Genomic DNA, 27,997 nt, shown 5'->3' on the forward strand with positions numbered 1-27,997 from the left:
GGCCGAGGGCGCCGCTGCCCGCGTCCCTCACGGCCGCCCTCACAGACACTGCGGCCGCCGCTCGTCACCCCTTCACTGCCCCTCCCTCACCTCTCAACCTCCAGGACTTTCTTCTCCTCCACCCCCTTGCCAGCCACTCCCACCGTTCATCTCCATATTCGCTCTTTGGCACCTGTTTCCTCCGCCCCTCCTTCTCCTTCCCAAATGCCACCTCGCTGCCTGCACGTTCCGGTAAAGCGGCCGCTCTCTCTCTGAATCCCTGCCTCGCCTCACGCCCTGCAGGCGCTCCCGGCCGATCCCGCTCGTGCTATCCAGCCTTTCCCTCGCCCTTTCGCGCCAACAAAATGATTTTTCAGCTATCGTGAACCACCTGTGCAGGCGACTGTAGCAGCAGTAAACGATGGGGGTTTGTGTTTAGTCTCGACATGCTTTATTCAGGTTTTGATTTTAGTTTGTATATCCTGCACATGGTTTCCAGCTTTTTAACTAATGCTGAAGTGTGTTGAAGCGCAGGTGGGCGATATCTGTGCATGCTTACATTTCTTTCTCTTGTTTAGTCTACTACCGTCCTCTTTGTTATTGTCTTTGATATCAATGTTCCTCATAGCCCATACTCCTGCGATTTTTTTTCTGTCTTATGTATTTTGTGGTTTGCTAAACCATACGGGTATGAGATGTGGTTTCCTTTCTTTGCATACATCAAGGGACTTCATAAATCACCAGTGTTAAGAAGTGCTGGGGTTTTTGGGAAGACAGTCGTATTTTTGCATAGATGGCTGCATTTCAGTCTGGGGTGCTTTGGTATCTTTTTAGAAACTGAACTGAAACAAAAGCAGCAGCTGAGGGGCAGCCTGTTGGCTTACCTGCATGGTTTGCTCTTGGCAGCTGAATTTCTTCCTCCTTGTCAGGCTCCCTGAGGTTATTTGGCAGATAATTATAGGCTGCCACGACTTAGGTGTGATCAGGGGAGCAGAAAACACACAGATGTAAGGAAAGGAGCCGGGTTTGGAGTAGTTTGGTACTTGATGGCTGCAGTACAATTACTGTTGTGTCTCTTTAGCACAGCGCAGTCAAATACATAGTGTTAGTGCAATGGACAGTGTTATCACTATGTAAATTTTATCTGATTTTCCTAAGTTCTTATTTTTTTTTTTCCACTCATAAAACCTCATGGAGACATCTGTAGTGGTGCAAAGCTGCAAGCGGTTTTGTCCCGTGCCACTTCTCTGCAAGAGGCATCTCAGTGTGATGTTGAGCACCAAGGCTGAGCCCATGCTTGTCTGTGAGCAGATGAGATTGTTTTTCTGTGAAAACATCTGCTGAGCATCTCTGCTGCACAGCTAATAACCAGATCTCTCAGTTTCTCCTTCCAAGCCTCAGTGCCGAGAGCATTTCAAGGGAAAACAGGGCTTAGCCAGAAAAATCCCTGGCTGCTGAATTACACCCTAGGACCCAGGCATGTCAAAGAGCTTTATGTGCCTAAAGCTGCTTGCTCTTTCTGAGATGAGGGAACAAATGTACAATAAACATATTTTTAGCCTAGTTGTTTATCTCTTGTAATCTCATACTTCCCCCCCTCCTCTTTTTGACTGTCTGATCCAGTTGTTATTATAGTTCCTAAAGTGATGGAAATAGACTGATCACAATTCAGTGAGAACATTGGCATGTTGCTGCGTTTTGTTTCCATTCTTCCTGCCTATCCCTAAAAAGCAAAAAATAATCTGAATCTCTTCATACTCCCTTCTTGTTTTGGGCTCCTTTTATTCTCAAATGCTGTAGATACCCAAAGAGTAGTTTAATTCAAATTGTGTATACTTTGGCATGCTACTGAAACTCTTTTGTCATTGATCTACTTTTTCCTCTAAACCATTAAAAAAAGCAGATCTGAATTACTGCTGCAGAATTCACCACTATTTGTGTTTCTAGGGTGTGGGTTTTATTTGCTTGCCTCATTATCAAAAACAGTGGAGACTTCAGTCTCTTTTTTTTTCAGATGTATGAAGATAAATGTCTGTTATAATTTATTTTTCTTTAAAACCTTATATTGAGCAATTTTAAAAAATCCTCTTGATATCATCTAAGAACTTATTACGCCCTGGAAGGTATTGGGAGAGCTCCCTTTTTGGCTGTTTCTGGGTCAGCTACCTGTGGGCAGGGTGGCAGTAACATGATGGGACTTGCTAGGATTGTAAGGAAAAATCTGGAGATAAACTAATGCTGCAGTTACTAAAGGATAAAGCTTTGGAGAGGCAGTGCCTGTTAGTTAACGCCACTAGCACAGGGAAAAGGACTGAGATTTTGGGTATACGTTTGCCCTCTTAATTTTTTCACTTCAAGTCTGAAGACTGGTTTATAGGCTTAACATCTTTCCTTCCCCTCTATTATAGGCCACTGTCTTAAAGCCTTTTTCTTCACAGCTAACCCAAGATGCTGCCTCTTTCAAACGCTGCCTGCTTCTGTATCCATAGTGGCCAAACCAGTATCAACACTGCGAGCCGCGTGACAGCCCTTCAGCAGTTTGCTTTGGAAGGCGCTTGTCATCCATCGCTTTAAAAATCACTAAATACCTCGCACGGTCACCGATTCTGCGGAGCAGCACGTCGGGGTGGCACGGCCATGCCCGGGAGCCCACGCGCCTGCGGGACGGGCTGGGAGGCCGTGGGGCAGCATTCCCTGCTGGGCTCCCGGGCAGCATTCCCTGCTCGGCTCCCGGCCGCTCCCGGCTCCCGCTCGTCCCGGGCCGCGGCGGCCGGCGCATGCCCGGGGGCTGCGAGCATGCGCGCAGGGGCGGGCGGAGCGCTCCGCCGCTCCCGTCGGCCCGCGGCTCCCGCCGGGCGTCGGCGGCGGAGCGAGCCCGCCCCGGCCGGCGGTGCCATGCTCAGCGGGGCGGGCGCCGGGCAGCGCGTTGCGGCTCATCTCCCGCGTCTGGCCTCGCCCGCGGCGCTGGGCAGCGGAGGCAGGAGCGAGAGGTAGGGAGGGCGGCGGCGCGGCCTGTCCCGTGCCGCGGCTGCCCGGTGCGTGGCGGCGGCGGGGAGCGCCCGCGGCCCGCGCAGGTGTGTGCGCTCCGGCCGGGGCCTCCCGCGGCGTGGGGAGCCGGGCCCGGGCCCCCGGCCGGGGCTTCCCGCGCCGTGGGAGCGGGTGCTGGGACGCGCCGGTAGCGGCTTCGCTGCCAGGTTGTCCGGGGAAGAGAAAACTGCCCCATCCCCGCAGCTGGGTCGGAGTTGCGTGGCTTCGAGCGGGCCTCTGGTCTTGAGTGGCATTTGTGCTGTGCTTTGTTCCTTATTTATCGTGAATAATAATGCTGATAATGTTTCTTAATGCAGTTGGCTCTTGGATTCATAATGCCTGACTTTCATAGCAGTGGACTCCATATTTTTGGTGTGTCTGTAGTACATGTGTGGAGATGGGTAGGGGGAAGGCATCAGGTCTCCATCTGGGTTTGTAGCTGAAAGTGAGTCTGTGTAGGATTAAAGAAACCAATGAACAGATTGCATATTTCTAGCTGGATTACAAATATCCACATACTTACTGATGCAGGGTGATTTAGAAAGTTTTTTAGTAAAGTGGTCTCAAATTCCCTGTGTTTATCTTGTGCCTCTTTACGGTGTGCTCATACACATGCGATAGCAGGGAAGACATGCAGAAAATCAAAGGGTGCTATGTTGGCTTCCTTGCTGAGTGTGTAGGATAACAGGCAAGCCCTGCTGGTGTTTCCTCTGTGCTAACTGCTGTTATGACTTCAGTTGTGTCCAAGCAGCTGCTTTGCCATATCTGTGCTTCCTGATTATTTTTTAACACTATAACTAAAAGCCTGTTCCAGCAGTTATCTTCTCTGCCCACTCCAGCTGTGGTCTCTCTGAATCCTGTGCAACACACACGGTACCATTTTGTTGATCTCTGCAGCCTGACCAAGTGCAGAGTCTGTGTCTGAAGACAATTTGTGTAACAAGAAAGTTGGAGGCATAGACAATTTTTTTTGTGTGAGCTTTCAGTTCCAGTAGAGCCTATTGCTTTGTTATTGCATGGTACAAAGCCTGCTCAGCACCAGGAAGGGGCAGAGCAGGGAATAGATCTTGAGTGATTTCACTAGGACATGCCAGAGGTTTGATGTCCTCTTGAAACAGGGTAGATGAGTTCACAGATTTTTCTATAAGATGATGATGAGAGCTGTCTCATGTGTTGGCAGTGTAGGTTATCTTGCTCACCTTATAGTGTTTAAACGAGGAGCAATAAGATGACATATTCCCAGAATACAGTAAATGCATGATAGTTTTCATAGCTTCAGAAATTCAGGTTGAAGTTCAGCAGTTCTCCAGAAGAAAAACAACAATGTCAACTTGTTAAAACTTGTAGTGTATTGGCAGGACCAGGCTGTGAGCATATTTGCATGATTTGGAAATGGTTTTATTTCCAGGGCAAGCTGCTTTTCTCAGCATCTTGCTGCTTAACATGACTCCAAGCAGAGATCATATCATGTACAGACATTGTTCTGAAGGATGGAGTTAAGATTTGATCCATGGCTTGCTTTGGGAAGTATTTTTATAGAGGAAAAAAAAATGGTCATTTTATGATCATAATATTCTACACCTGTAAAAATGCAAAATGCACCTTTTTTTTTTACCTTTGAGATATAATTTGTGCGCCCATTGGCTGAATGTAGGAGCCCAGAGCTGTCTGACATCTTCTGAAGTTTATGCAGCCTATTAGATATTTCCTCCTAAGTCAGTGATTTCTGTGCACTGTCAGGTCTGTTCAGCAAATGTACTTCAGGACTGAGTTTGAAATTTTTTTTTAAATTTTAAAATGTGATCTATTCATTACCAATAAGAACTTAATTGAGAAAGAAATTAGTAATAATTAAATGATGAATGTGCTGGATGTGGCTGGACTGTAAGCAGCAGTGTCCAGGCCTATCTTAACAATTTTCTTGAAGAAAGAGTGACCATCCAGTTGTCTGATGTGCGTTTCTTGATAACATATTTCTGGGGTTTGAATGGCCTTATTATTGCTTTATGTTAAAGCCAGTCAGTTTGAGCAATCTTGCTTGTGTCTTTTAATCACAATTTATTCTCACATTAGAGGGAATATATGAAGGAGGAGGTGGAGGAGTGTGCTGAAGATGAGGCGACTGAATCGGAAGAAGACCTTGAATTTGATGAAAGAATTGGATGCCTTTCCAAAGGTTCCTGAAAGCTATGTGGAGACTTCAGCGAGTGGAGGCACAGGTAGGCCTTGTTGAGATGCTGATATTGGTAGAAACTTCAGTGTGAGGAAGACAGGCATCTGTGTTTCCTTGAAACTAGCCAAAATTTGTTTCTCAAATGCTTTGGTGGACTGACTGAGCTCATCCTCTTCAAGTAAAGACATCTTATGGAAACAGATCCATCACTCATCTGAAGGGAGATTTTTGTATAAAGTTAGTGAGACTGTACCCAGTGTAAAGGTTAGAAATAAAAGCTTCTAACCAGTTGCAACTGGAAGTGCACTGTGCCAAGGCTGTAATAAAACTTACTCATTTGTTGTCTCACCAAGCTCTTTTCTTGGTGTCAGGTTTCTGGGTGAGACTGAGTGAGCATGACCTGAAATGATGATGGAATTCAACACTATGCAACACTCCACTTTTTGCAAAAGTAGAAAAATATTCTCCAGAGACAGATAAGTTGAGAATAAGGATGAAGAGCAGTTTTCTAAAGCTTGAAAGGTGTACTTTATTTTAAGAGTAAGGAAAGCCTTTTGAAGAACTAAACACTTTAATCCAGGACATTTGCTTGTACTTTCCCTATTAGTCACTTGAGCTTCTCTGAAAAAGCTGAGCTCTGTAAAAAAGACCTTTCTTTACATATCTGATCATAAAATTGTGTCTTTAAGTTGAGCTGAGTTAGATTTGAAAATAGTGACTTCATCTCTTGGACTGTTGGAATTATTTGCAGATAGGAAACTGCTAGCACTTAAAAGTGGAGGACAAAAATCTCTCTGGTGTGTGATTATGCCTGAAGCTCAGTTGAATAAAAAGTTGAGGAAGCAATTGCCATCTACAGATAAGCCTTTGAAGTTGTTATGGCACTTATAGTGTAGAAGTAAATATCAGAAGGTTATATATTACTTTGCTGTTTCCTCAAGTGCACTGTTAATAATTAAAGGATTATTGTATATTAAATAATCTCTAAGAAATGTTTAAATAATTCTTTGTTAATGTTAGTCCCAGTTCCTGAGGAAACAAGTGTATTTTTTCTATGTTGTTATTTGCATAAAAACACCAAATTCCTAAAGAATCCTTTTTTGTAGGATAGCACCATCATTCATGAGACCTTTGCTTTGGTGAGTGGTCCCTTAAGGATTTCACTAGAAGTTACTTTAACATTCTTTGGTTTTATCCCAGTAACCTTATAAATGACAATATAGGATTGTCTTTTTCTTTGCCATTGTGAAATCTGAATATAATATTCCTGTTTCATTCAGGATTAAAGTGTCAGGCTTACTTTCTGATGTGATAGGGATCTAAAACTACTAAGACTCTATTCTCAGACTTTCATGGCCTTCAAACCCATTGCAGCAGGAGTGCTGATCTCTCTCAGTGCTGATCTCTCCAACAGCTCTCTCCCAGCTCTGGGGCTGGGAGACCCTTCAGGAAAGAAAATTCTACAAGACTTATTTTCCTGTTCAGATCCACACATATATCTGCTCAGAATTATCCAGAAAGCAGCTGTGGCTCTTACTGTGTTTGTGTGGCTCTGGATAGCTGATATGGCTCCAGCTTTCCTGTTGTTGCATAGCCAGGGTGAGCCTGGCCTGCTGGTTCCAGAAGAAATTGCGAGCCAGGATAATGAACTGATTAGTGCAGTTGACATGAAGCATTTCATACGTGTGATTGTTACATAGTGTCAGCTGAAAGCTGGGACTGGAAACATTGCTGATCGATGCAGCAGCCAGTAGCTTCTTTCCTGAATCCCCAAGGACAGTGCCTTTATTCTCTGCTCCCACCTCTGGCTTGGGGACCACTGTGCAGGGAGTTGAAGCCTATCAACAATGAGCTTGTTTTTACTCAAATTGCCCTTCACAGATTCCATAGAGATATTCCACAGAATGTAAATGAAAAAACCTGCAGTGCCAATAAGCTGTACAGATTGCTACTGTGCTCCATAACTGAAGTGTTTTCAAGCTTATGAAAGCCATGTTTTAATAAAAGGGGCATAGCAGGTGCTTCTGTGCATCTATTACTGTGTTTCTGACTGTGCAGCAGGGTGCACATTCCCCTTGCACTTACAAGTTTGCAAATGTGATGAGTAGGCTGTCTTGGAGATAAGTGAAGCACATGTACCACTAAAATACACCAATTAGTTTTCATCCTAAAAATAATTTCAAGTTCTTCACTTATTGGTAGAATGGATAGCTGCCTGTTGCTTGTTGCCAGAGAGAGACTTGTTTGAAATATTGGAGTGGGACTCATGACTATACTGCTATACACAAGTAATATAATGCATCTTATTTCTGTTGTGTGCTAGCTTATTGAGTCTAAAACTTGATATAAAAAAAATGTTATAAAAACTTAACTTGTAGACAAGTGGAGGCTTGAAGGAATTTCAGGATGCACTACCTTCTTTCATGTCAGAAATTAGGATTGAGTTTTCCTAGACCATCCCTGTCAGTGTGTGCTTTATATGTGGAGGACGAGCTAGTCTGTTCTTAGATTTTACATACAGGGATTTCACAGCTTCCTAATCATTCCAGTATTTGACTGTACTTAAAAAGTAGTTTCTTGATGCAAAGGTGGGACTTACTCTTTTCCACTCTTGCCTGAAAACAAATACTATCATTATAAAAACAACATTCTAAGAGCAGGTTTTGGGTTTTTAAATCAAAGATACCAGTGTTGTACTGGTAATGCTCAACTTTTGGAATTGTTAGAATTTTGTTCTGCTTATGTTTCTGGATAGTACTTCTCACAGTCTGAATTTCTGCTGTTTTTCCTCTGACCAGTTTCTCTGATAGCATTTACAACGATAGCTTTCCTGACTATAATGGAGTTCATGGTGTACCGGGACACATGGATGAAATATGAATATGAAGTAGACAAGGATTTTACTAGGTAACTTTGTTTGTTATACTTCTTTTTAAAATGTTAATTGCCTGCATTTCAGGGAAGAATAGATTTAAAATGTTCATGTGACTTGAAAGCAATTCATAATTGAAATTGCAAATTAAATGCTGCAGGGATTTGATTTTTCGTGTGTTGATTGTTTTGGGGCTTTTTCTTCTATGTAATCTATGAATAAGATAAATTGAGATTTCTGCAGTGAAGAAGTCAAAATAGTGTAGGTTTGTTATTGAAGGAGCTCTTAGGAATTACTTGGTAACAGTTCAGAGAAGATTGTAGGATGTAACTCCACATCAGGTTGGTAAACCCGCCCACTGTGGCTCGAGACTTTCTCCAGTTCATGTGATTAGTATGTTGCCACTATACTTTCTGCTGCTGGAGGTGAGCCCGAAGCACTCAGAACTTTGGTGACATTATTTAGAGTCTGTCACTAATTTTGTCTCAAGATACAGCACCCCCCCCCCCCCATTGCTTTCATGTGCCTGTCAGGACTTGTTTGCCTTTCTTCCAAGAGCTGGTCAGGCACCCATGAGTCCCTGTGAAGTTAATGCAGATTTTGTGCCCTGAACACCTCTAAATGTTATGTGTCTGTGTCATGGTTTGACGCTGGCACCCACGAACTGAACTAACTGAACTGAACTAACTTGAAGAGCTGTTTGGGTAGTTGCTGTGGTAACAGGCTAAAGATACATATATTAATTGGATGTCTGGTACATCAGAAATAAAGAAGGTTTCTGTAATGAAAAACAAAAAATGAGAAATTTGAAGGAGCTGCATCAAAAACTCAAATGATAGTAAATCCATTCAGACAGCTGGGATTTCACATTTAGGTCTTTGCTGAAGTAGGTTATATCCCAAGTGAAGCTATCACACAGGAAGGGTAGTCTGTCAGTTAAGAGACTGTTACGGGATTTGGGGTATGTCCTACTACAGGTTCCCCAGTTTGATTGTGAGCTAATCACTCAGCCTGTGGTTCTTCACAGTTTGAACCAATGGAGACTGGTATAATTTTAACTGCTTTTCTCCTCTACTGACCCTGTCTGACCCAAGCTGAGCCAGTGTTGAATCCCTTGCTTATGTGATTTGCTTGAGGTCAGCTCCCTGAGAACAGAACCCTGTGACTATAGTGAGGGAATTTATTCCTTATAGTTTAAATTACTTTTGTGAAACTAACATGAAAACCAATAGGAAATGCCCAGAATATTGGAGAATGCTACACAATCAGACTTTTGGTGTGATGGAGGTTATCTCTTAAGTTACAAGTGCTTTAACGTCCTCTAAAAATCCATGTTGCTTCACCCAAATTTTAAACAGCTTCATATTTATTAGTATAAATTTTGGTACTTTACTGTATTTCTGCAAGTAGTCTGAGATTTTTTCTTGATACTTGTACTCAGTGTTACTTAATGGATTTTTGCCCTTTTTTTCTTTCCAGTAAATTAAGGATCAATATTGATATTACAGTTGCCATGAGGTGTCAATGTAAGTATTCCATCAAGGAAAGTTTTTAAACGCTTTAAAGCCTCTTCAGAGAGCATACTTGCTGATAATGTAGTTAGATATTGTTCAGAATATTTTACCAGTGTCATTTTTTCTGATCTTAGTGGCATGTAGTGATCTTGATGGCATATGACTCATTGACGGAATTAGTAAGAAATGTAAAGAAGAATATCTGTGCCATCTCACTCTTCTCTTGCAGGACCTTGCTTTGTCTGTTAGCAGGAACAGGATCTATTGTTCAGTCTCTCATTAGGTGAAATATTCTAAAAGCTCATTGTGAGACACAAATCAGCAGCAGGAATTTATAACAACTTCTGTTTATTTATGAACTTGGGATATATTAAGCTTGTCTGCTATTAACAGCACTGAAACCATCATGTAATTTCATCCTGCTTGTGAACATAAGAGGGGTGCCTTCCTTATTAAAGGCAATAATTAGTATTATTTTGACATCATTTAGGTGATGAACTTTAATTGTGTTCAGTCTTGCTTGTCCTGGACTGAGAGAAGAGAGAATACTACTTCTACCAGGAATGCAAGCAAATTTTCAGGATGCACTTTTGTTGCCTAGTTTAAACCTTGCATTAATTGTAATTAGTGTAATTAGCATTAATTGTATGTCAGTGGTTTTTTATTATTTTTTGCAAATAAACTTTTATCCTCTGATTTGACTAGTCTTGGTCTCTGTTCAGTGCTTATAAAACAGGAGAAAATATTTATGCATAGCAGATCCTAGAAGGCTTACATATGTGGTTCATACAACTTCTCTGTAGGTGTCAAATCAGTGAGAAAATACTGCAGACCTCAAGAGTTTTTGGTCAATGTCTATTAGCTGATACTGATGGTTAAATAGGTTGAAGGAACAATAACATATGCTGAAGTTTATCACTGTGAAACTTCATTTCAACCTGAATTTTTTTTTGCTTGTTCTTGATCGTGTATGTGACTTAATATTTCTCCCTGTTTAAAATAGATGTGGGGGCTGATGTTCTGGATTTAGCAGAAACAATGGTTGCCTCTGCAGATGGGTTAATCTATGAACCAGTAAGTTGATTCTGACCTTTTTATTTAAAAATTTAATTCCTCTTGGTGCAAAGCACCACTGGGCTGGTTTGCTTGCTTGTGGTTTTTTTTCCTCCACCAACCTCTTAGAGGAACATTCCATAGTTGATCTCTTTTGGGCATAGCTTCTGGGTATATTTGAGCATTAATTGCAATTGAATTTACTGAGTACATTTGTGTTAACCAATATTTGGGTTTGAATTTGGTGAAAGATGTTACTAGTGATCCTGTAATGCTGATGAAGCATAGCAGGACTGGTACCTTGTCTTTAGTGCTTCATGTGGGATGAGCCTAGAAATATGCGATCTGCACGTGGACCCTTGTCTTTCAAAGATTGCTCCTTTGCAGTTCTGGGTGGGAATGGACAGAACATCTTATACTTGAGCACAAAATGTATTATTTAAACTGCAAAGTCCTTTCTTAAACTACTTGTGGTACCATGTGTGAGGTTGATTATAGCTCTGTACCCACACCCTAATTCTCCTGGGTTTCATGGAAGGGATGCGTTCTGTGTGTTTTATTAGATGTGTTATTTTTGTTTCAGGTACCATTTGAGCTCACCCCACAACAAAAAGAATTGCAAAGGTAAAGCACTGAGAGACATGTTTATGGTTTGTATTATTTGTACTGCAAGTGACTTTGAAGTACACCAGAGGTACATGACACAGCTGTGTCTTGAGTCTAATACCTCCAGCTTGTAATTTAAGAATGCAAACCTGCAAAAAGATATGAGTTACTTTGCTTTCCTTATCTTTTAAGATCTCTGCTATGGAAAAAGAAAATTGGCTTAGGACTTAACTGTTCAATGGGGCCATGTAGGTGCAAGCCAAGATGTATGGACTCTCTCAGCTTCTGTTTCCAAATGAATGCTTGATAGCACGAGTTAAAATCATGGAATCAAATGTGTAAAATAGGTATCTAAACGTCAAAGCTGAGCCATTGTAACAAATTAGCACATTCTTGCAAAAACAAATTGATTATTTCCTATAACTGAATTGACACTGTGTTTATTACTTTAATATCTTGGTGTTCTGTGTCCACTACAGTGATAATCTTGTAATGGTTCTGAAGCTTGTTTGGGGATCTGGCTAGTTCTAGTATTTTGGTAACACATTGCTGTGAATACCTGAGCTTTAAATTCTGTATAAAATATTATTCCCAACGTTTAATGTAATGCTTTATTGCTGTCATTGACTTTGCTAAGTTCCTGACTTGCAACTTGCAGTTGAAGCCAATGATGAATTGTGAAGCTAGATTTTGTTTTACTGTTGCATGCTTTTACATTTGTCTCTAATCTTTAGGATGCTGCAACTAATTCAGAGTAGGCTGCAGGAAGAACACTCTCTTCAAGATGTGATATTCAAAAGTGCATTTAAAGGTGCTTCTACAGCACTGCCACCACGGTAAGAAAAACTGGGATTTTGTGAAATTATTGCCCTTTCCTCCAAAACTGTGAATTAGACTTAATATTTTATTGTGGTTATGATTCCACCCTCCTCCCAGAAGACAAGGTTGTAAGAAAAGATCCTGCTGCTTTTTAATGAATTTTAAAATAATGTACTTGATACTTGCTTTAGAAAGCTGTTGCTTTATGAAAACCTCTGGGGTTTCCAAACTGGAGAATGTTTCCAGGTTTGTGTGTGTGCTTACATGTACAATGTAGACATGAGTAAATATATGCACACACCTTTTTATTCCATGTGGTTTAATGCCTCCTTCTTAATGGGAATAATTCCATGGCAATACTAAACAGTCTTTTTTTAAAACTACCTTTCTGTCCACAGCTTTTAAAAGTAGTGCTGCTATTACCTGTGTCATAATGCTTCATATTTTTAAAAGAATCAACTTTTGAATACAAATGTGTTTTGTTAGTTAATTCCTGTGTCTAAGGTAACACTTTTAAGATTGTGTGGAGAAAGCTTGCTGTTTACACTTAATTCCAGCTACTCAGAAATGTTAAGAAATTAGTGCATAGAATGTTTGGTCTGCTGAATCTAAATGCTATATGATTTTATTTTTCCCCCATGGGAAGAACACTTTCTACATGAAAGCTGAAATTTTCTCTGCTTAGAAACAGCACTAAACAAGAAAATACTGAATAAAACAAAGCAAACATTAAAGCTGCCATACACACTTCCTGTGTTGTAATCTCCCTTCTGAGGATCAAATGTGTTCCTCCTTCCCAAGGCAAGCCTGAAGATGGCTCAAAAAATCTTTTTTTTTCTCATTTGCTTGATGTCTTCAGATTAATTAATTCCTGCTGTGCCTCTGTGTTGCTTGTTAGTGCAGTATTTGAAATCGTATTTATGCTTGAGATGTATTTCAAAAAAAGTTGGTTTTCATCTCCCTCAAAAGAGCAGATTTGGAATTAGATTTTGTGTTGTGGACATCACAACATGAGTAAGGAGTGGAAGCTTTTGTAAAAAATAAAGTTGAAAGCTCTTCTTGCTACAGTGCTGTTTGTGTGACCGAAATTTATTTGGTTCTGTTCATTGTAGCATTAAAATCCTCCCAATGAGCCATTTTTGGTAGAAGGAAGTGGGAAAATATAAATCCCTGGGATTTATGGTCTAATGTTCTCTGTGTGTTCAGATATTATTAGCCAGCCTTGTAGGCCAGATCTCCAAATACAAGTATGAATGAAAGCTCATTGGTTTCATCAAACTGACATTTACTAGTTTCCCTCCCTTCCACCATCTCTGCTACAATTCAAGATACAATAAGGACAGGTAGATGATAATGCTGTATCTTTATGTTAAAAGATGTCTAACTGTACTGCTGTTATTTCTGCTAGACAGTGAATATTCTCAAGTACTTTCAATGTTGTTTTTATTTAAACAGGGAAGATAATTCATTACAGTCTCCAGATGCATGCAGAATTCATGGTCATCTCTATGTCAATAAAGTGGCAGGGAACTTTCACATAACTGTGGGCAAGTATGTTCTCTCCAATTCCTGAAAATAAAAAAATCCTTGACTTCTACATTCTGTATAGTGCTTGTATCTATATGTGTGTGTGCTTTTATGCTTCAGTTAATGACTGGGTTTTATTGACCTTCCTGTACTCATGCTTGGTATTTTTTCTTATGTAATACCTATTCTTGCACTGTTAATTTTCTACATAAATTGCAAAACCGTGCAGTGCATTGTTGCATGTAATGTAATCATTATGAATTTCAGTCTTTTATAGGATGGAAACTCTTGAAAGAGTTTCACTTGGGCAGTTCTGCAGCTTTTCATATCGTAGGACTTGGTGACTTCCAGAAGTATAGTGACTTGATGAGTTCTTGACATTTCTAAAAATGCCAGACACTAGTTTTGTCTAAGAGGGTTTTTCTGAATCCAACATTCCTGACCTTACTGTTCAGTCTATCTGTACTTGACAGTAATAAAAATGTCATATTTAGGTTTTAAATAAATATAGACCATAGATACCAGTTTTTAAAACATATCTGTATCTATATGTCTTTAAGCATATATATCTTATGCTATACATATGAGAATATGTACATATATTATAAAGTGTTTATTGAAGTAGAGGAGGAAAGGTAATTTTTCTACATAGTCCTGTGTGGATTCATAAAACATTTGTTGCTTTCTTCAGGGCAATACCACACCCCCGAGGCCATGCACACTTGGCAGCCCTTGTAAGCCATGAGTGTAAGTTCCTTCTGTCATCTCCATACCAATATGATTCACTTCAGTCAGAGTGCTGTCTTCTAGTTCACGTTAGGTTGCTGTTTTAAAGATGTTCTAGCTGTGCAATTGCATTGCAAAAACAAAGTGAAGAACATTCTTTGCAATGATCTCACTCTGTAACAATTTGCTTTCATACATTTAGCACCATTAAGATTGTCTTTAGGTTGCTTCTATAGTAATGATAACACTGGAATCTCAGATGTACTTTCGTGTAACATAGATGCCAAATGAAATTCCTGTATTTCAGTCCAAACTACCTCTTTCCTCGAAGACCTTTTTAAAAGGTTAAAAATTTCTAACCTTTTTGCTTAGAAACTTATTTTTTGGATTATGAGTCTAGGTATTAAATGTGTGTTGCTGCCTCACTTAATGTGAAGTAAACGTGACTTACTGTGAAAAATTAACTTGATTAAAACAGTTACAGTTAGTTATGCCTCCAAATGTCTGCCCATGAATTTATGTTAACAAAACTTTAATAATTTTATACATCTTAAGTACCTGCCAAATAGGCAGTGTAGTAGTGACTTGGCAGCTGCCTTACACTTCCTCTGTACGTTTGATTTAGTAAATTTTTGTCTTTTTAATGCAATTGCTTACAAGAACATCAACTGTAGAATAATAGAAGTATTTGGCCAACTAGAAATTCTCTGTTATAAAATTATAGCTCTGTTCAGCTCCATCATGAATTCAAATACAGTTACAATTTGGTTTAGAAGCTCTTTTCTAGAAAAATTTAACTTTTCTATTAAATATTTTGGATTTGAGTTTTCTTTGATATGTAGGTAGATCCAATGATGTGTACAGTGTTTTTTGGTAAATGCATTAATTAGAATATTTCAATGTTGGAAATGGGTGCATCTTTTTCTCTAAGTACAGAATCTCATCGTTTAAAAATACTTCATTTCTCTATATTGTCTTTCAGCCTATAACTTCTCCCATAGAATAGATCATTTGTCATTTGGAGAGCTTATTCCAGGAATTATTAATCCATTGGATGGAACAGAAAAAATTGCATCAGATCGTAAGTGTTGTGTGTTTAAAAAAAAAAAAATGTTTTGTTGAGTTTCTCAGTAGTTACATTTGAATGTTATCATTTCTCATAAATGTTGTGATTGACAAGCAGCATGTCAGGCTAAATTTGGTAGTGAGCAATGCCCTGTTCTGATATCCACATGACGTCTTAAATGGGCATTTCTTTCTAATATCTGCATTGCTGTTCTGTGCTGTTTCCTTGGAGGTGATTTGCAGTTTTTTCCAGGCTTTTTATGTTGAAGTTACACTATGTCTGGCCATATTGCAGCAGTATGTTACAGTGGAGAATCTGATTGTTGTGATGATGGGGAAAAGTAAGACTGATTTGGTTTAAAAAATAGCACCAGGATCCTTGGATTCCATTCCTGTATTTGGTTTGTCCCTTCCAAAGTGTGTTTTGTGATGAAACAGGATGGGTTTGTGGAGCACTTTGTTTCCTCATGTATAAATAAAGCAGGGTAGTAACCTGCCTCATCCCATCACTGGCATTCCCTGTGAGAGTGAAGCCCAGAACCTTCTACAGCTGCTGTTGTCTCAAAGCCAGTCAGTTCTTGGCTCTTACAGCCAGAGTGGTTTAGTACAGTTGCAATAAATTGCTTCAGTCTATTGGTGTTTGTTCCCTTAGGGAATTGCACAAAGGGCAAATGCATGAGTGTGCTGATGGCTCTAGAAGAATTCTCTCTAGGTGTAATGGAGAGAAAATCTGTAAGCAGTTTAAAAAGGCTTCCAGCACTGTAGATACAATTCAATGGCCAAAATCTATTCAGACCACTTTGAGATTTGTATACATCATGAAACATGTGAGAGTGTGAAACTTGTTCTAGAGCCCTGGAAAACACTACTTGTGTGTTTCATTTGAAGCTTTGAGTGGCCTGACTTTAGTGAGTCTTTTCATGACATGGAAAAAATTTAAATTTCTGAGTATAAATGGGATATATGTCTTTTCCATGGAAACTAACTTTGTGCAGATGGTGCTGAAGCAGTTTTGGCAGTGCTGGCATTCCTTGAAGAATGTTCCTAGTGCAAATGCCTTAGCTGATTTATTATTTCTTTGAGTTATTCATGAATATCTCAGATGGCCTTTGACTCTTCCTGATTCAACAGTCTAAGATTTTTTTTTCTTCTAGACAATCAGATGTTCCAATATTTTATCACAGTTGTGCCAACCAAACTCCATACATACAAAATTTCAGCAGAAACTCATCAATTTTCAGTGACAGAAAGGGTAAGTAGAAGAAAGAAAAAAAACATAGATGGTCTTTTTTATAGACCATAAAAAGTCTAAAAGTGATTGTTCATAACAAAAGTTCAAATGTGAAAATAGTACCATGGTTTTGCAAAGTACTCTAGCATGAAGAGATTCTTTGTAGAACATTCTAGTACACTAGATTTATCTGTAATTCATACAGCAGTGATGGTAAAAAAATAAAAATATATATGCTTGGTGACACATGCAAACTTCTATTAATGTTTTGCATCTATAGATCTGGAGTCTGATATTAGAATTAACGATAGGCAGTAATTTCCACTTCACTGGAATAGTGGTGGTGGTGAAATCCTCCAAATTTTAGGTCTGTAACCTAGTGTGTAGCTTGGCAAATATTTAATTCACCTTTAGCTTTTTATCCGTGTGGGAAGCAAACAAACATGCAGCTCGCTTGAATATCCTGAATTTGGTTGTGGAGCATAAGAAGCAGGAACAGGTAGTTTGTATGAAAAACTGATCACACAGTAAGTGTCTCAGCTGTCTTGTTTAACCTTTGCTGAACTACCAAATTTAATTATTCTCAAGACTAGAGAGCTTCCACTTCTGGGTTTTGAGAGGCTTTTAATTCTGAATCCATAACAAGGGTACTTAATGCAGCATAGTATGTATCATAAAGTACCAATTTAAAGACTGCTGTGAACAGGAGAAAAGCCTTGCGTGTACTGGCTAGATGTCTTTTCAGATATTGAACTGTTTTCATCTTTTATTCAAAAGCCAAAAGAAAAAAATCTTTGTGAAAAGTTTAATTAAAAATGACAGCTAAAGTGAAAGGTGACAAGAGAGCCTTGGGTTGAAAGAAAATGTGGGTATTAGTAGGATGGAAATTCACTGTATTACAGTTTGTGATCTTCTCCAAGGGAGAAGAATTTTTTATTTCCTCACAATTCCATGTTGTGCTTCTGAAAAATACTGAGGTAGGGGAAGTAGGTGAGAGGTGATGTCTTGATGTTCAACCCTGGACATGCAGGCCACTGGAGGGAAAGGTTTGCTCCAGAACTCATGAAAGCTGGGCTAAGGAGAGAATGAAGAAGAATTTCATCATGCAGTATACTCCTACCTCCTGCTGGTTTAGCAATCTGCTTTGTGTTTTCTCTGCACAATCTGCAACAACTAAGGCATCCCTTAGACTTCTGTAAGCCAGTCAGCAGCTTGTCTTATTGTTCCTTTTTTTTTATCTTGCATTCAGTTTTTTTCTCTTCCTGTGTAACAGTTGTTCTTTCAATTAACTGTCCAGTCTTAGTTAGCTCTTCAGTTTTTTGTGGGGATGTATTTTTATAAAAAATTGCTGCAACCACACATTGCTTTGGAGAAGATCCTGTAAATAATGGAGATAAAGTGTTCATTATGTACTTGTTTGCTCTTGCTGCCTCAGTATGCAACCCTGTTTCTTCCAAAGCTTATTTGTGTTTACTCTTAGGGAACCAAATACTTCTATTAGATGAGCTGAGAAAGGTTACTAAGAACAACAATTCACTGAACACCTTAGTGCACTTACTTTGAAAGAGTAGGCACATATGCAGACATGGGAAAAGGTGGTCAGACACCATGGCTCAAACTGAAGTGCAGTGAGGTTTAATTGCCAGTGTTGGGCACATGGGGAAGCAAAGTTTGAGAGGTGTGGGCCAGATCTTCTCCACTATTCTTGATGGTTGAGATACTGTAGTTATTTATGTTAAAAAGATTTAATTTTAGAAAGGCTTCACTGAGCTATCTGATGCAAAGTTAGTAATTTTTAGCAGTTAGAAGTTTTTTAGTTTAGAAGTTAAATCTTCTGCAGCAGTAAAAACTGGAAGCAGATCAAAATGGTTTGCAGAAAAAGAATTCTGTTTCTTTTAAGGGTGGAGTTTTGTATGTTCTATTTAACTTCATATTCTTTTTCCACCATTTGACCTCAAAAGACCAGTAAGGCTTAGGGAAATGAGAGAGGAAAAGCAAACAAAAGTACAGTTTTGTACTTTGCAGTGGCAAGGTTCTGTTTAACTACCTTTAGTCTTCTCTCCCTTTTTAATATGACTGATCATCCATCTCCAAATGCTGACAGTTGTCATGCTTTGAAATATGGAAAGCACTTCTTACTGATTTGTTTTATTTAACCATTGCAAAGTTTTTGGGACCTGTTGTCATTACTGATACATTATTTTGGCATCCTTTTAATTTTGGCATGGTGGCATAAAAAGCAGTATGGTTTTTGACAATGTTAAAACTAACAGTTAAGCAACTAATTGAAGAAGTTGCTTAACCTACATTTTCCGAAGTAGTATTCTGCCTTTTTTTGTACCATATTCTGTGTGATTTTTGAGCTCAAACTGTTAAATATACAGAGAAATGGAGCTGTGATATATTGCTTTTCTGTTCAGTCCTGTTTATCTTGTCTTTTTGGCTCTTACTTGCTTAGGCATGGCTGAGTTTGTCTTCAGTCCGTTATGTTCTTTTCTGCTGTCCTTAGGTATTTTCAGCCAGACTTACCTGGCAGTGCATTTATCAGCACCTTGCACTAACAACAAAATGACAGCAGACTTTTGAAAGAAGCTTGTGTTGAGGTGTGTTCTGTCCTGAAATCTTTTTTAAAAAGTAGGTATTTATAGCAGCCACATTCCTCCTTGGTGTCTTTTGGTTTGAGAATTTGGCAAATGAAAAGAAACTAGAAATTTCTCAGATTAGGACTGAGGTGCTGGGTAGTCATAGTGAGTTATTTATTGAGGTATTTCTTGCTGTGTGACTGTTGTTTGATATGGTGTAACTGACAAAAAGTTTGAAAAGAGGCTTTTGCCAAGAAAGGTTGGACCAAATGTTCCTCAAGGTGGCTTCCTGGTATTCTATGATTTATATGAATCCTCTGGGGATTCTGCCATTGCTAAGGCTGTTGAACCAAGTAAAGCTCATTAAGGTCTCACACTGAGTTAAGTGATTCATAGTGGCCAATAAAGTAGGAAGAGCTGTGGCAAGTATTACACCAGTGCACTCCCTTGAGTTCACAGGCTAGGCAAGACTGTGGCATTGTCCTTATAGGTACCAACACAAATTGAGTTATAAAAATCCTGTTTAAAGGACCATGTGAGCAAGTCTGGAGAGAATAGTACCAAAGCACAATAGTGAATATTGATATGCAGCACAGCAGACCAGTGACCAGGAAAGTATTTTTAGTTCATGATGTTTGACTTTTGGAAGGTACCGATCAAAGTGGCCTTGATACTCCCCAGTCTTCTGTTCATTCCTAACTGTGATGAAATAACTCACTGTCATCCCATCTTGTAACACTGATTTTCTTGTGACTGATAACAAGTGTGACTAACAAGTATTTCTGTCTTTTCTTTCAGGAAAGAGTAATTAACCATGCAGCTGGCAGCCATGGGGTGTCAGGAATATTCATGAAATACGACATCAGTTCACTTATGGTGACAGTGACAGAAGAACACATGCCTTTTTGGCAGTTCTTAGTGAGGCTCTGTGGCATTATTGGTGGAATTTTTTCAACTACAGGTGATTTTCAGTGCCTTCCTTCTTTCTTAAGTTCTATTGCTTTTTTTTTATCATGGTGATTGCTATGGATGAGTTGCAGGGAGTCCTGTTAATAGGTTTAACACAAAGTGCTTGTTTGTGTGCATTGAAATGTGCCATGAAGACTAGTCAGTTTTGGTGTGCCAATATGGTGTTTCTGGTGTTCTGAGGGCCTGTTGTCTCCTTTTGGATAACTATAGCAAAGTTAATTTACTTCTGGAAGAGCAAGGCTACATGTGTCTATAGATACATAGGTATCTATGTATATGTGTATACACACACACACACATTGATATTCTGTGTATTTCCTGTTGTTGGGATCCGGTAATTAAACCAGTGACAAAAGTTGAGATGAAATTTCCATCTGAAGAATTGGGAAGATTTTCCTTGTTGGTGTACTGCTGGATTTGCTTCATCAAAGAAAGTAAACTAAGTTGAAAAAGCACAATTCACTTACAGGTCAAGACATAATAGGGAGTCTGGATTACGAGTTCTTTCTTTCCTTGGCTCTCATTGGAAGAGAGCTCAGTAAAGAGGCTTCAAACTAAGAGCTGCTTTTCAAAGTAGATATTTCTGTCCCACACAATGTATTTTCAGCCATGAAAGCTGGCAGAGGGAATTACATTTACTAGGTACCTTTGCTTTCTTGATGCATTTCAGAATGTTATAACTTTCCCGTGCCCTGCCTTTGATATATCTGTTCTTCATTTTAATTTCTCAGTGTTTTCTGTATGGGTTTACTGCACTGTGTCCTGTCTAAGTATGGTACATTAGCTTTGTTGCAATGCTTCCATAAATAATACATTTTTACTACTGGTGACAATTTAACTCCTGTTTGATGTTGCAGGAATTTTACATGGCTTTGGAAGATTTGTAGCAGAAATTATTTTTTGCCGTTTCAGACTGGGCTCTTACAGATCCACATCGGTAAGGAAAGCTTCCTCTGAGTTTTTCTCTAAGTGATACAGCTGAGGATGGATGATAAGGACAGCTTTGGGACTTGGTCACAGTAGAATTTAAGATATTTGCAATAGACCCTTCCCTTGACATACATATTAGCAGAGATTCAACAGCTTTTAAAAATAGCTGGAAAACTAAAAATGTAAGGAAGTAGAGTTCTCTAACAAACTGAATTAATGCAGCTGAGTCTGTTAGATGTCTTACATTCCCTTCACTGTCCTTACTATATTCTTTTTATTTTCATATTGCTCCAAAAATTACATGTTTCCCAGGTCTGGTCGGTCCCCCTGTCCTGGTTTTGGTTTCACATCTCCATTTGCTTGGCCTGCACTCTGAAGAGGAGGCACTGTGTGCTGGAGGGGTTCAGTGGTGCTCCATTTGCTCTGCAGGCTGCTGCCAAGCAGCGTGAAAGAACTGAGCCTTCACCTTTCCCTTCCTTAGGCAATAAGAGAGTTGGTTCTCTAGCAACTACTTGATTTTATATTACTTTTATTTTTCCCATTTAAACCTGTAGATACTTTTTAGACCTCTGCATTTCTCTTAAATTTGGTTGAAGTTTGCCAGGTGGCAAGGTTATGTGAGTGGGGAAAGAAGGCAATCAAATTTGTATAATATTTCTGTGAGAGGCTGGGTAAAAGGCATGCAGGAGGTGTGCAAGGATGCTTTTGAGGAGGGAGGGTGGAGATTCTGTTGCTGGTCAATCCATTAACACCACCTTGTTTTTCTTTCACCAGGTTCCACTTCCTGATGGCCACACAAGCAACCACGTACCTCTAATTACAGACAATAGTACACATTAGCCTCCTGAGAATTTTTTTCTTCCTGCCTGATACAGACTTTTTTTATAATAAAGAAAACATTGTGCAATATCCTGAGACAGTGCTGATGGGCAGCAAAAATTGGAGCCTTTACAAAAAAAAACCTCCAACAAAACAATTCGTGTAATTTTTTGTCTTTGAGTTCACATGGACACATAGGAAATTGTGAGACCAGTGAGATGGATGATCTTCTGGAGAGTGAAGGAGTGTTGCTGCCAATACAGTATTTGTGGTCAAGCTGAACATCTTTGTGGTGGCTGCCCGTGACCACTGAAGCATCTTAGTGATGCCTGGGAAGGCTGCAGGCCCCAAGGAGAAAAGAGTACAAGTGGGATGTGTGGAAGGGCTGCCAGCAGCCACAGAGGGACAGTAACAGAGCTGGAGTTTCTCTTAAGTGTGCAAATGGAAGATTGGCTTTTCTTGTTTTTTTAATCATGCTGGGACTGAGGGCTAAGATGTCTTTTATACAGCTGGGGAGCGATCCTAGAAAATCCTGAAGAAGATGGGAGCAAGAGAGTAAGTAAGGTGGAGCCCAAGCTGTGATGTTGGTCACAACCACTGCCTTTGTGCAGCCCCACCATTGCTTAGTGGAAGAAACGTGGAGCAGAGGAGTTCCTCTGTGTTTCCACACAGTCACTGTGCCAGCAGTGAGAGTGTCACTTCTGCCATTGGTGCAGAAGCTCCCAAGGACTCCAAGAATGCACTCCAGCCTGGACAGCTTTTGGACTTGGAATAAGAAGCCCTTTAAGTAAGGCATTTGACTGTGGTCTTGATAGAAGGCAAGACTCCCTAGTGAAGTCAGGAAATGTTGTATCCCTCTTTCTTGGTAAAAAAATTGCTCTGATGGACTCATGGTTGTAGCTGTGCTGCTCATGTGGGAGCCATGGGAACATCCACATCCTGGAAATGGAGGGGGGAAGGGAGAAGGGGGCAAGAAGCTGCCAGCTCAGGCTGGCTGGGAGGTCTGCTAGGCCAGGCACGGAGTGTGGAGCTGGTGGTAGGTGACTTCAGGGAATCTGAATCATATTGCTGCAGGCAGGTGATGAGACAGGATCTGCAGAACTAATCCTTGCTGTTCATTAAGGTTTTTGTAAATTAAATGAAGAGAGCAATATTGTATTGTAAATAAGCTACTGAGAAAGAATGTTAATGCAAATGGTGCTTTGAGAAATGGGACATCGTGTTACTGCTGAACTACTGGTGTACACCTGTGGTTGAACAGTTACTCCACCAGTGTAAAAAATTATTAATATGATTCCTTCTCAGCAAAACTGATTTAATAATATGTTAGAAGATGATGCTGATCCTGGCCTTACTCACCATGGAATTAATATTTTAATTAAGAGGACTAATTACAGAAAAAATAAAAATCTCTGTGGCATTGTCAGATTTTGCTGACTTTCATTAATATACTTTCTAGGACACTTGGACTTTGATGAGCATAGTGTTGATGACACAGCTGATTTGCTATGCAAAGTGAAGGGCTTCCTAAAAAGAAATGGAATAGTAAATAAAATGTGGGAAATAAGGAAAGACTTTTGTTGAATTTGGGTCTTGAGAAAAAAGTTCAAGGAAGCTGGGTCCTTGGGGATGACAGCCAGGTTTGGGGTTTTCTCTTTTGTGCTTTGCTTTTTTAACATTGATCAATTAAACTCCAGCAGTTTGAGAAACTCTTTGGTTCCCATTTCTCTTTGGCATTTCCTTCTGAGGTTTTTTTCCTACTTCTGCTCAGACTGGTTCTGCTTTGGGCTTTTCCTAACACTTGTTTCTTATCTGCCTGGAACAGACTGTACTGGTGGGAGAGACTGATCTCAGCTGATTTTCTGTAGCAGAACACTAAATGTTTTCTATTGTCACATAAAAGAGCCAAGTGGCTTGTGTGGCATATTCATGTTGTTTTAGCTAAAAAAAGCTTGTGTGAGAGCTGGTTGCTAATGGAAGAAAATTTATGATCAGATGTGAGGTGCTGCATTGGGAAGTGAATGCAGGATCAGTTTGACCCTGTGCTGTTTGCTTTCTCTCCATAGGGAATTTGGTAGTTGGAGCAGTACTGCTGACCCTGGTACCATGTGCTGTCAGCACCTTAACCAGCATGTGCAGGGAAGTCCTGGAGAAAATAACAGTTTATTGCAGGGACTTCCTTTTGGGTAACAGGCCCTGGAGCTTCACCCCAGTGTTGTGGGAAGCCGGTGCCAGACCCAAGGGGTGAGGAGGGAATGGGAACAGATACTGCTCCAGTGATGGTTTATGGCTCAAGGGGAAGCACCAGTCTGGGTTTTTAACAGAACAGGTCACCTGCAAGCCAGCACCACACAGCATTAACAAGAAGTTGCTATAAAATCTCTGAGTTATGACCATACTTCCTGGGTGTGTTTCACAAAAGGTTTCTGATCAGAGAAAGGAAAAGGCAAGACTAGCCATCCCTGGCACTGCAGGACTCCCTCAGTAGGGGGCTGCTGCTTTATGGTACAGCAGAAGGTGGGATGAGATGTCAGTGTGCAGGGAGGCTGTTGGGGCAGGTACCTGCTCTGGACAAGGCAGCAAAAGCAAACTGGCAGGGCAGAGACAGGCTGTGATCAAAACCTGCAGCTGTGAGAGAGAACAGCAAGGGGAAAATAAATTGTGAGCTGGGAAAAGGAGTAAATTAATATAACTTATAATAATAATAGTGCATCTAGGTGAGTCTGCTGTGCTCTTGAGTTGTGTGTGAGGGGCTGTGGTGGGTGTGGGTGGGATGGGGAGGCTGTGGGAGTCAGGCTGGCATGGATGCCACTGTACTTTATGGCTGCCATCTTTCTTAGGGCCTCTGTTCTGTGCATTGGTGCCTAGTGCAGGACACACCACAAGAACACAGTGAAGTGGGTATAGGGCTGGAAATTTTTCTGCTTCAGGCTCTTTTCATTCTTTTCCCTGACTTTTCTAGCAGATGTTCTGGAACTCTTGCTAGTAGAGAGATGGGGAGGAAAATAATGTCTGTCTGTAGCTGGAAAGGGATTAGATTAAGAGATGTAGCAGGCATTTTTTAAAAAAAGCAAACCCAAGCTGCTTTCCCCTGAAATTCTCATCCCAGAAATAGATAAGTAATTTGAAAGCAAATTCACCTCTTTCCCTGTCAAAAGCTCTGTGGTGGGGACCTGTACTGCAGGTATGGGGCTCTGCCTGGGGTGGCCATTTGGGGTGGTCCATGGCAGTACGGGGACATGTGCTGATGGAATCAATCCTGCATGGAACTGAGCAACGACCTTCCTTCCTGCCCTGTGCAAGATCTTTTTAAGCTTTTCAGGGACTGATTTGACAAACCAAGCCCTAGGTAGAGGGGTAGTTGCTTAGGAAAGGTCAGAGGCAGATTATATTTGGTGTATAAACGCTGCTGTGATTAACTGAACAGACAAAACCAAGGTCAGGGAAGCAGCTGTTGCCTTGTCCTTTTGCTGTTGAGTTCTCTGTGAGAGGATCTGTTGCTAAGGATGTCTTGTGTAATGATGCAGTGACACTGAAGCAGGAGGAGAGGATCACCTTGTCACATCTCTGGTGGCACTGATAATACTAAAGCTCTTTGCTCCCTATTTCTTCAGAGGCAGGTGCTGCAGCTTTCTTCTGGGAAGATGGGAAAGGAGAACAGCATTTTTGGGGATACTTGCTAAGACCTCTGTTTTTAAAAGGCACCCCTGAAGCTGGGGTTTATTTGTACCTTCCTTACTCAGATTGGTGCAAAGATACTTCTTTTAAAGACATATTTTTTCTGCCAATGCTCAGTGAATGCAAATTGGTTCTGGTATTTGGCCTTGGCAGTGGACCTGCTGGTTAGAGAAAATGTCCATGCTTGCAATATAAAGTTAATGTTTAGCAATTAATGCTTCAAGAAGCCTTAAGAGACTTTGCCTACTGCCTTTTGTGCACTGGCAGGGGTTTGATGGTGCAGGTCTCTCCACCATCTGCCTTTGAACACCTTGCTAGAGCACTGGTGTGCATTTGAGCTGACTTAGTTAAAAGCATGTGAAATACTTCATATTTTCCTTTTGCCATAGCTTAGCATCATTTCCAAAGCATTTCTGGTTGCTGCTGTCCAGGAGAAAGGCAGTGTTACCTTTTTCTGTCTTCCAGAGGAGTTTTGTAAGAGCTGTTCCATGAATTAATCAAAACATGAACCTTCAAGGCTGAGTAGTGCAGCCTCCCCTGGGTGAGAGCTGAAGGCATGCTCTGAAAACGTGTCTGTGGTGCTTCCACTTACCAAAATTCAAGCAAAATCTCATTGTGGTTTGGTTTGGGGTTGTTGTTTTTTTGTTGTTCTTGTTTTGCTTTGCATATATACATATAAATATTCAGAGTTGCAGGACCAGTAATTTTATTTGTGAAAAATGAAACTGAAAGCCAGACTGGTTTGGGGTCAGGAGGACCCTGGTGTGGTCTGGGGACAAGAGGCCATGGCAAACAGCTGCTGGCCAGGCTGGCCAGCAAAGCAGATTTCAGACTCTTTCAGCAGGACCAGTTGCTCTGCAGCAGCAGCTTCTGAGTCCCTGCAGAGCCCAGGTGTTTGTGTCTTGCTGGGTTTAGCTGTAATAGCCATAAAAATAGAACCGAAAGAGTTTGGGATTGTTGGGTTTTACCCCTTGACAATTTTCCTGTAATTACCAGGTGAGAGTGCATTTTGCTGCAAGATTGTCTAGTTGTAGAGTGCTCAGCACATAGGACTATTTTGGAAAAGGGAGCTGAGTTTTGACTCATGGATAACTTTGAAAATTACTGTTTACCAAAGCTTAGTTCCCTGGCTGCTGGTTGGTTATTAAATGTGACTGTGAACAACAGTGGCATTCCAACTGAGCAGGGCCACTGCACAGGGCAGGGTGGCCCCAGCCTTGGGCTCTGCATGCATCAGGTGCTGCTGTGGCTGTGCTTCAGCTGGTAGTGTGGGCTCTAGTGGGCACCTTCCTTGAAGTTTAGAAATTCACTTTGCAAATTTTGAACTTCGTTGGAGCAATAGGAAGCTCATTAAACCTTTACTTATGCATATGTGGTTTAACAGCATCCTTTGAGTTTCACTTGAGCCTTGATGGTGCTTGACTAATGCAAAGGAGTGGTCACTGTAGCAGTCTCTGGAGGTTTGTGGAGAGAGAAAATACTTTTTACATGGCTAACATCACCTCAGGGGGAATGGCTTTTAGTCCTCCACCAGCAGCACCTGAACCCAGCCTCTGCGTGGCAAACTGCAGCCTCTGCTGCTGCTCATCCAAGGGCTCTCAGCTTGGATGAGCAAGTCAAAATTGCAGAGCCCAGGAGCCTGGCAGATGGTGGCGGGGGTGGATAGTTCTTGTAACTCCGCAGAAAACAGATGTTTTCAAGGCAACTGCAGAGGTGTCGTGGCAAGAAAAAGCAGAAGTGAGACTACCGACCTTACACTGGTGTATTTATACTGAAAAGTGCCAGCTGTTTCTGTCGCCGCTACCTGGAGCGCTCTCCATGGCCGGTCGCACGTCGCTGTGTGCTCAGGGCACGATGGTGCTCGGCTCTGCCGGGACGCCGAGCGGGGGAGGAGGCGGCGATGGAGCCGTGTGCCCCCGTGAGCCGAGGCACTGCTCCGCGCTCACTCCTTCACTCAAAAAGGGAGCCTGCCGTGAAGGGCCGTGTCCCTTTGCAGCCGCGTTAAACAGCTCTGCAGAGGCGAGGCGGGGCAGGGCCAGCGCGCCCGGGGGTGCCCCGGAGAGGGAGCCGCGGCCGGGGCAGGCCGGGCTGCTCCGCCACGGGAGGTGTTGGCACGGGAGGAGCTGGAGGCTCCCGGTGGGATGCAGCCCCGTGTTGCTGGAGGGGATTCCAGCCTGCTCGCTCTCTGCCCAGACACCCTTGAGCACCGGGCACTGTTTGGCCGCGTTTTCTGCCCGACCTCGCCTCTGGGGACGGCCCTGAGGGGATCCGTGAGGCGGCGCTGGCAGCGCCAAAGCCGGGCCCCGGCCCCCGCAGCGCTGCCGGCCCGGCTGCGGAGCACCTTCTGCTTCTAATTGATTTCTCTCTTTCCCCCCTTGCTTTCTCTCCCGTCCCGCTTTCCTGCAGAATGGTTTCAGTGCTTCTCGG

At 41.3% G+C, this 27,997-nt stretch overlaps 2 protein-coding genes and 1 long non-coding RNA gene across 7 annotated transcripts in view; 1 reads left to right on the forward strand and 2 right to left on the reverse strand.

The window, feature by feature from the left end:
- The window catches only part of LAMB4 (laminin subunit beta 4), a 51,983-nt gene extending 49,238 nt beyond the window's left edge, over positions 1–2,745 (reverse strand). The window contains exon 1 of the mRNA XM_064422063.1: positions 2,568–2,745. The gene's annotated coding sequence lies outside the window, so the exon portion shown is untranslated. The remainder of the gene's footprint in view (positions 1–2,567) is intronic.
- Positions 76–23,318, forward strand: ERGIC2 (ERGIC and golgi 2). Of its 5 annotated transcripts, none has more exons than XM_064422057.1 (14): positions 76–231; positions 5,080–5,225; positions 7,978–8,086; positions 9,531–9,577; positions 10,569–10,639; positions 11,202–11,242; positions 11,959–12,060; positions 13,499–13,594; positions 14,262–14,317; positions 15,279–15,377; positions 16,516–16,613; positions 19,973–20,135; positions 21,001–21,080; positions 21,845–23,318. In XM_064422057.1, exons 2-14 carry the CDS (start codon positions 5,120–5,122, stop codon positions 21,911–21,913), a joined length of 1,137 nt encoding a protein of 378 aa, XP_064278127.1. In that variant the 5' UTR covers positions 76–231; positions 5,080–5,119; the 3' UTR covers positions 21,914–23,318. The 5 variants fall into 5 exon arrangements, with proteins under 5 accessions (XP_064278127.1, XP_064278128.1, XP_064278129.1 ...); XM_064422058.1 differs by lacking the exon at positions 76–231 and adding an exon at positions 259–406; XM_064422059.1 differs by lacking the exon at positions 76–231 and adding an exon at positions 291–438.
- On the reverse strand, positions 17,023–27,949 carry LOC135301726 (uncharacterized). The gene is made up of 2 exons (XR_010363455.1): positions 27,322–27,949; positions 17,023–17,970 (listed from the first exon to the last, which is right to left on the reverse strand). It is a non-coding gene; the product is annotated as an uncharacterized LOC135301726 (long non-coding RNA).
- Between the last annotated feature and the right edge of the window lie 48 nt (positions 27,950–27,997).

Source organism: Passer domesticus, chromosome 5 (assembly GCF_036417665.1).
Source record: "Passer domesticus isolate bPasDom1 chromosome 5, bPasDom1.hap1, whole genome shotgun sequence".
Classification (NCBI taxonomy): domain Eukaryota; kingdom Metazoa; phylum Chordata; class Aves; order Passeriformes; family Passeridae; genus Passer; species Passer domesticus.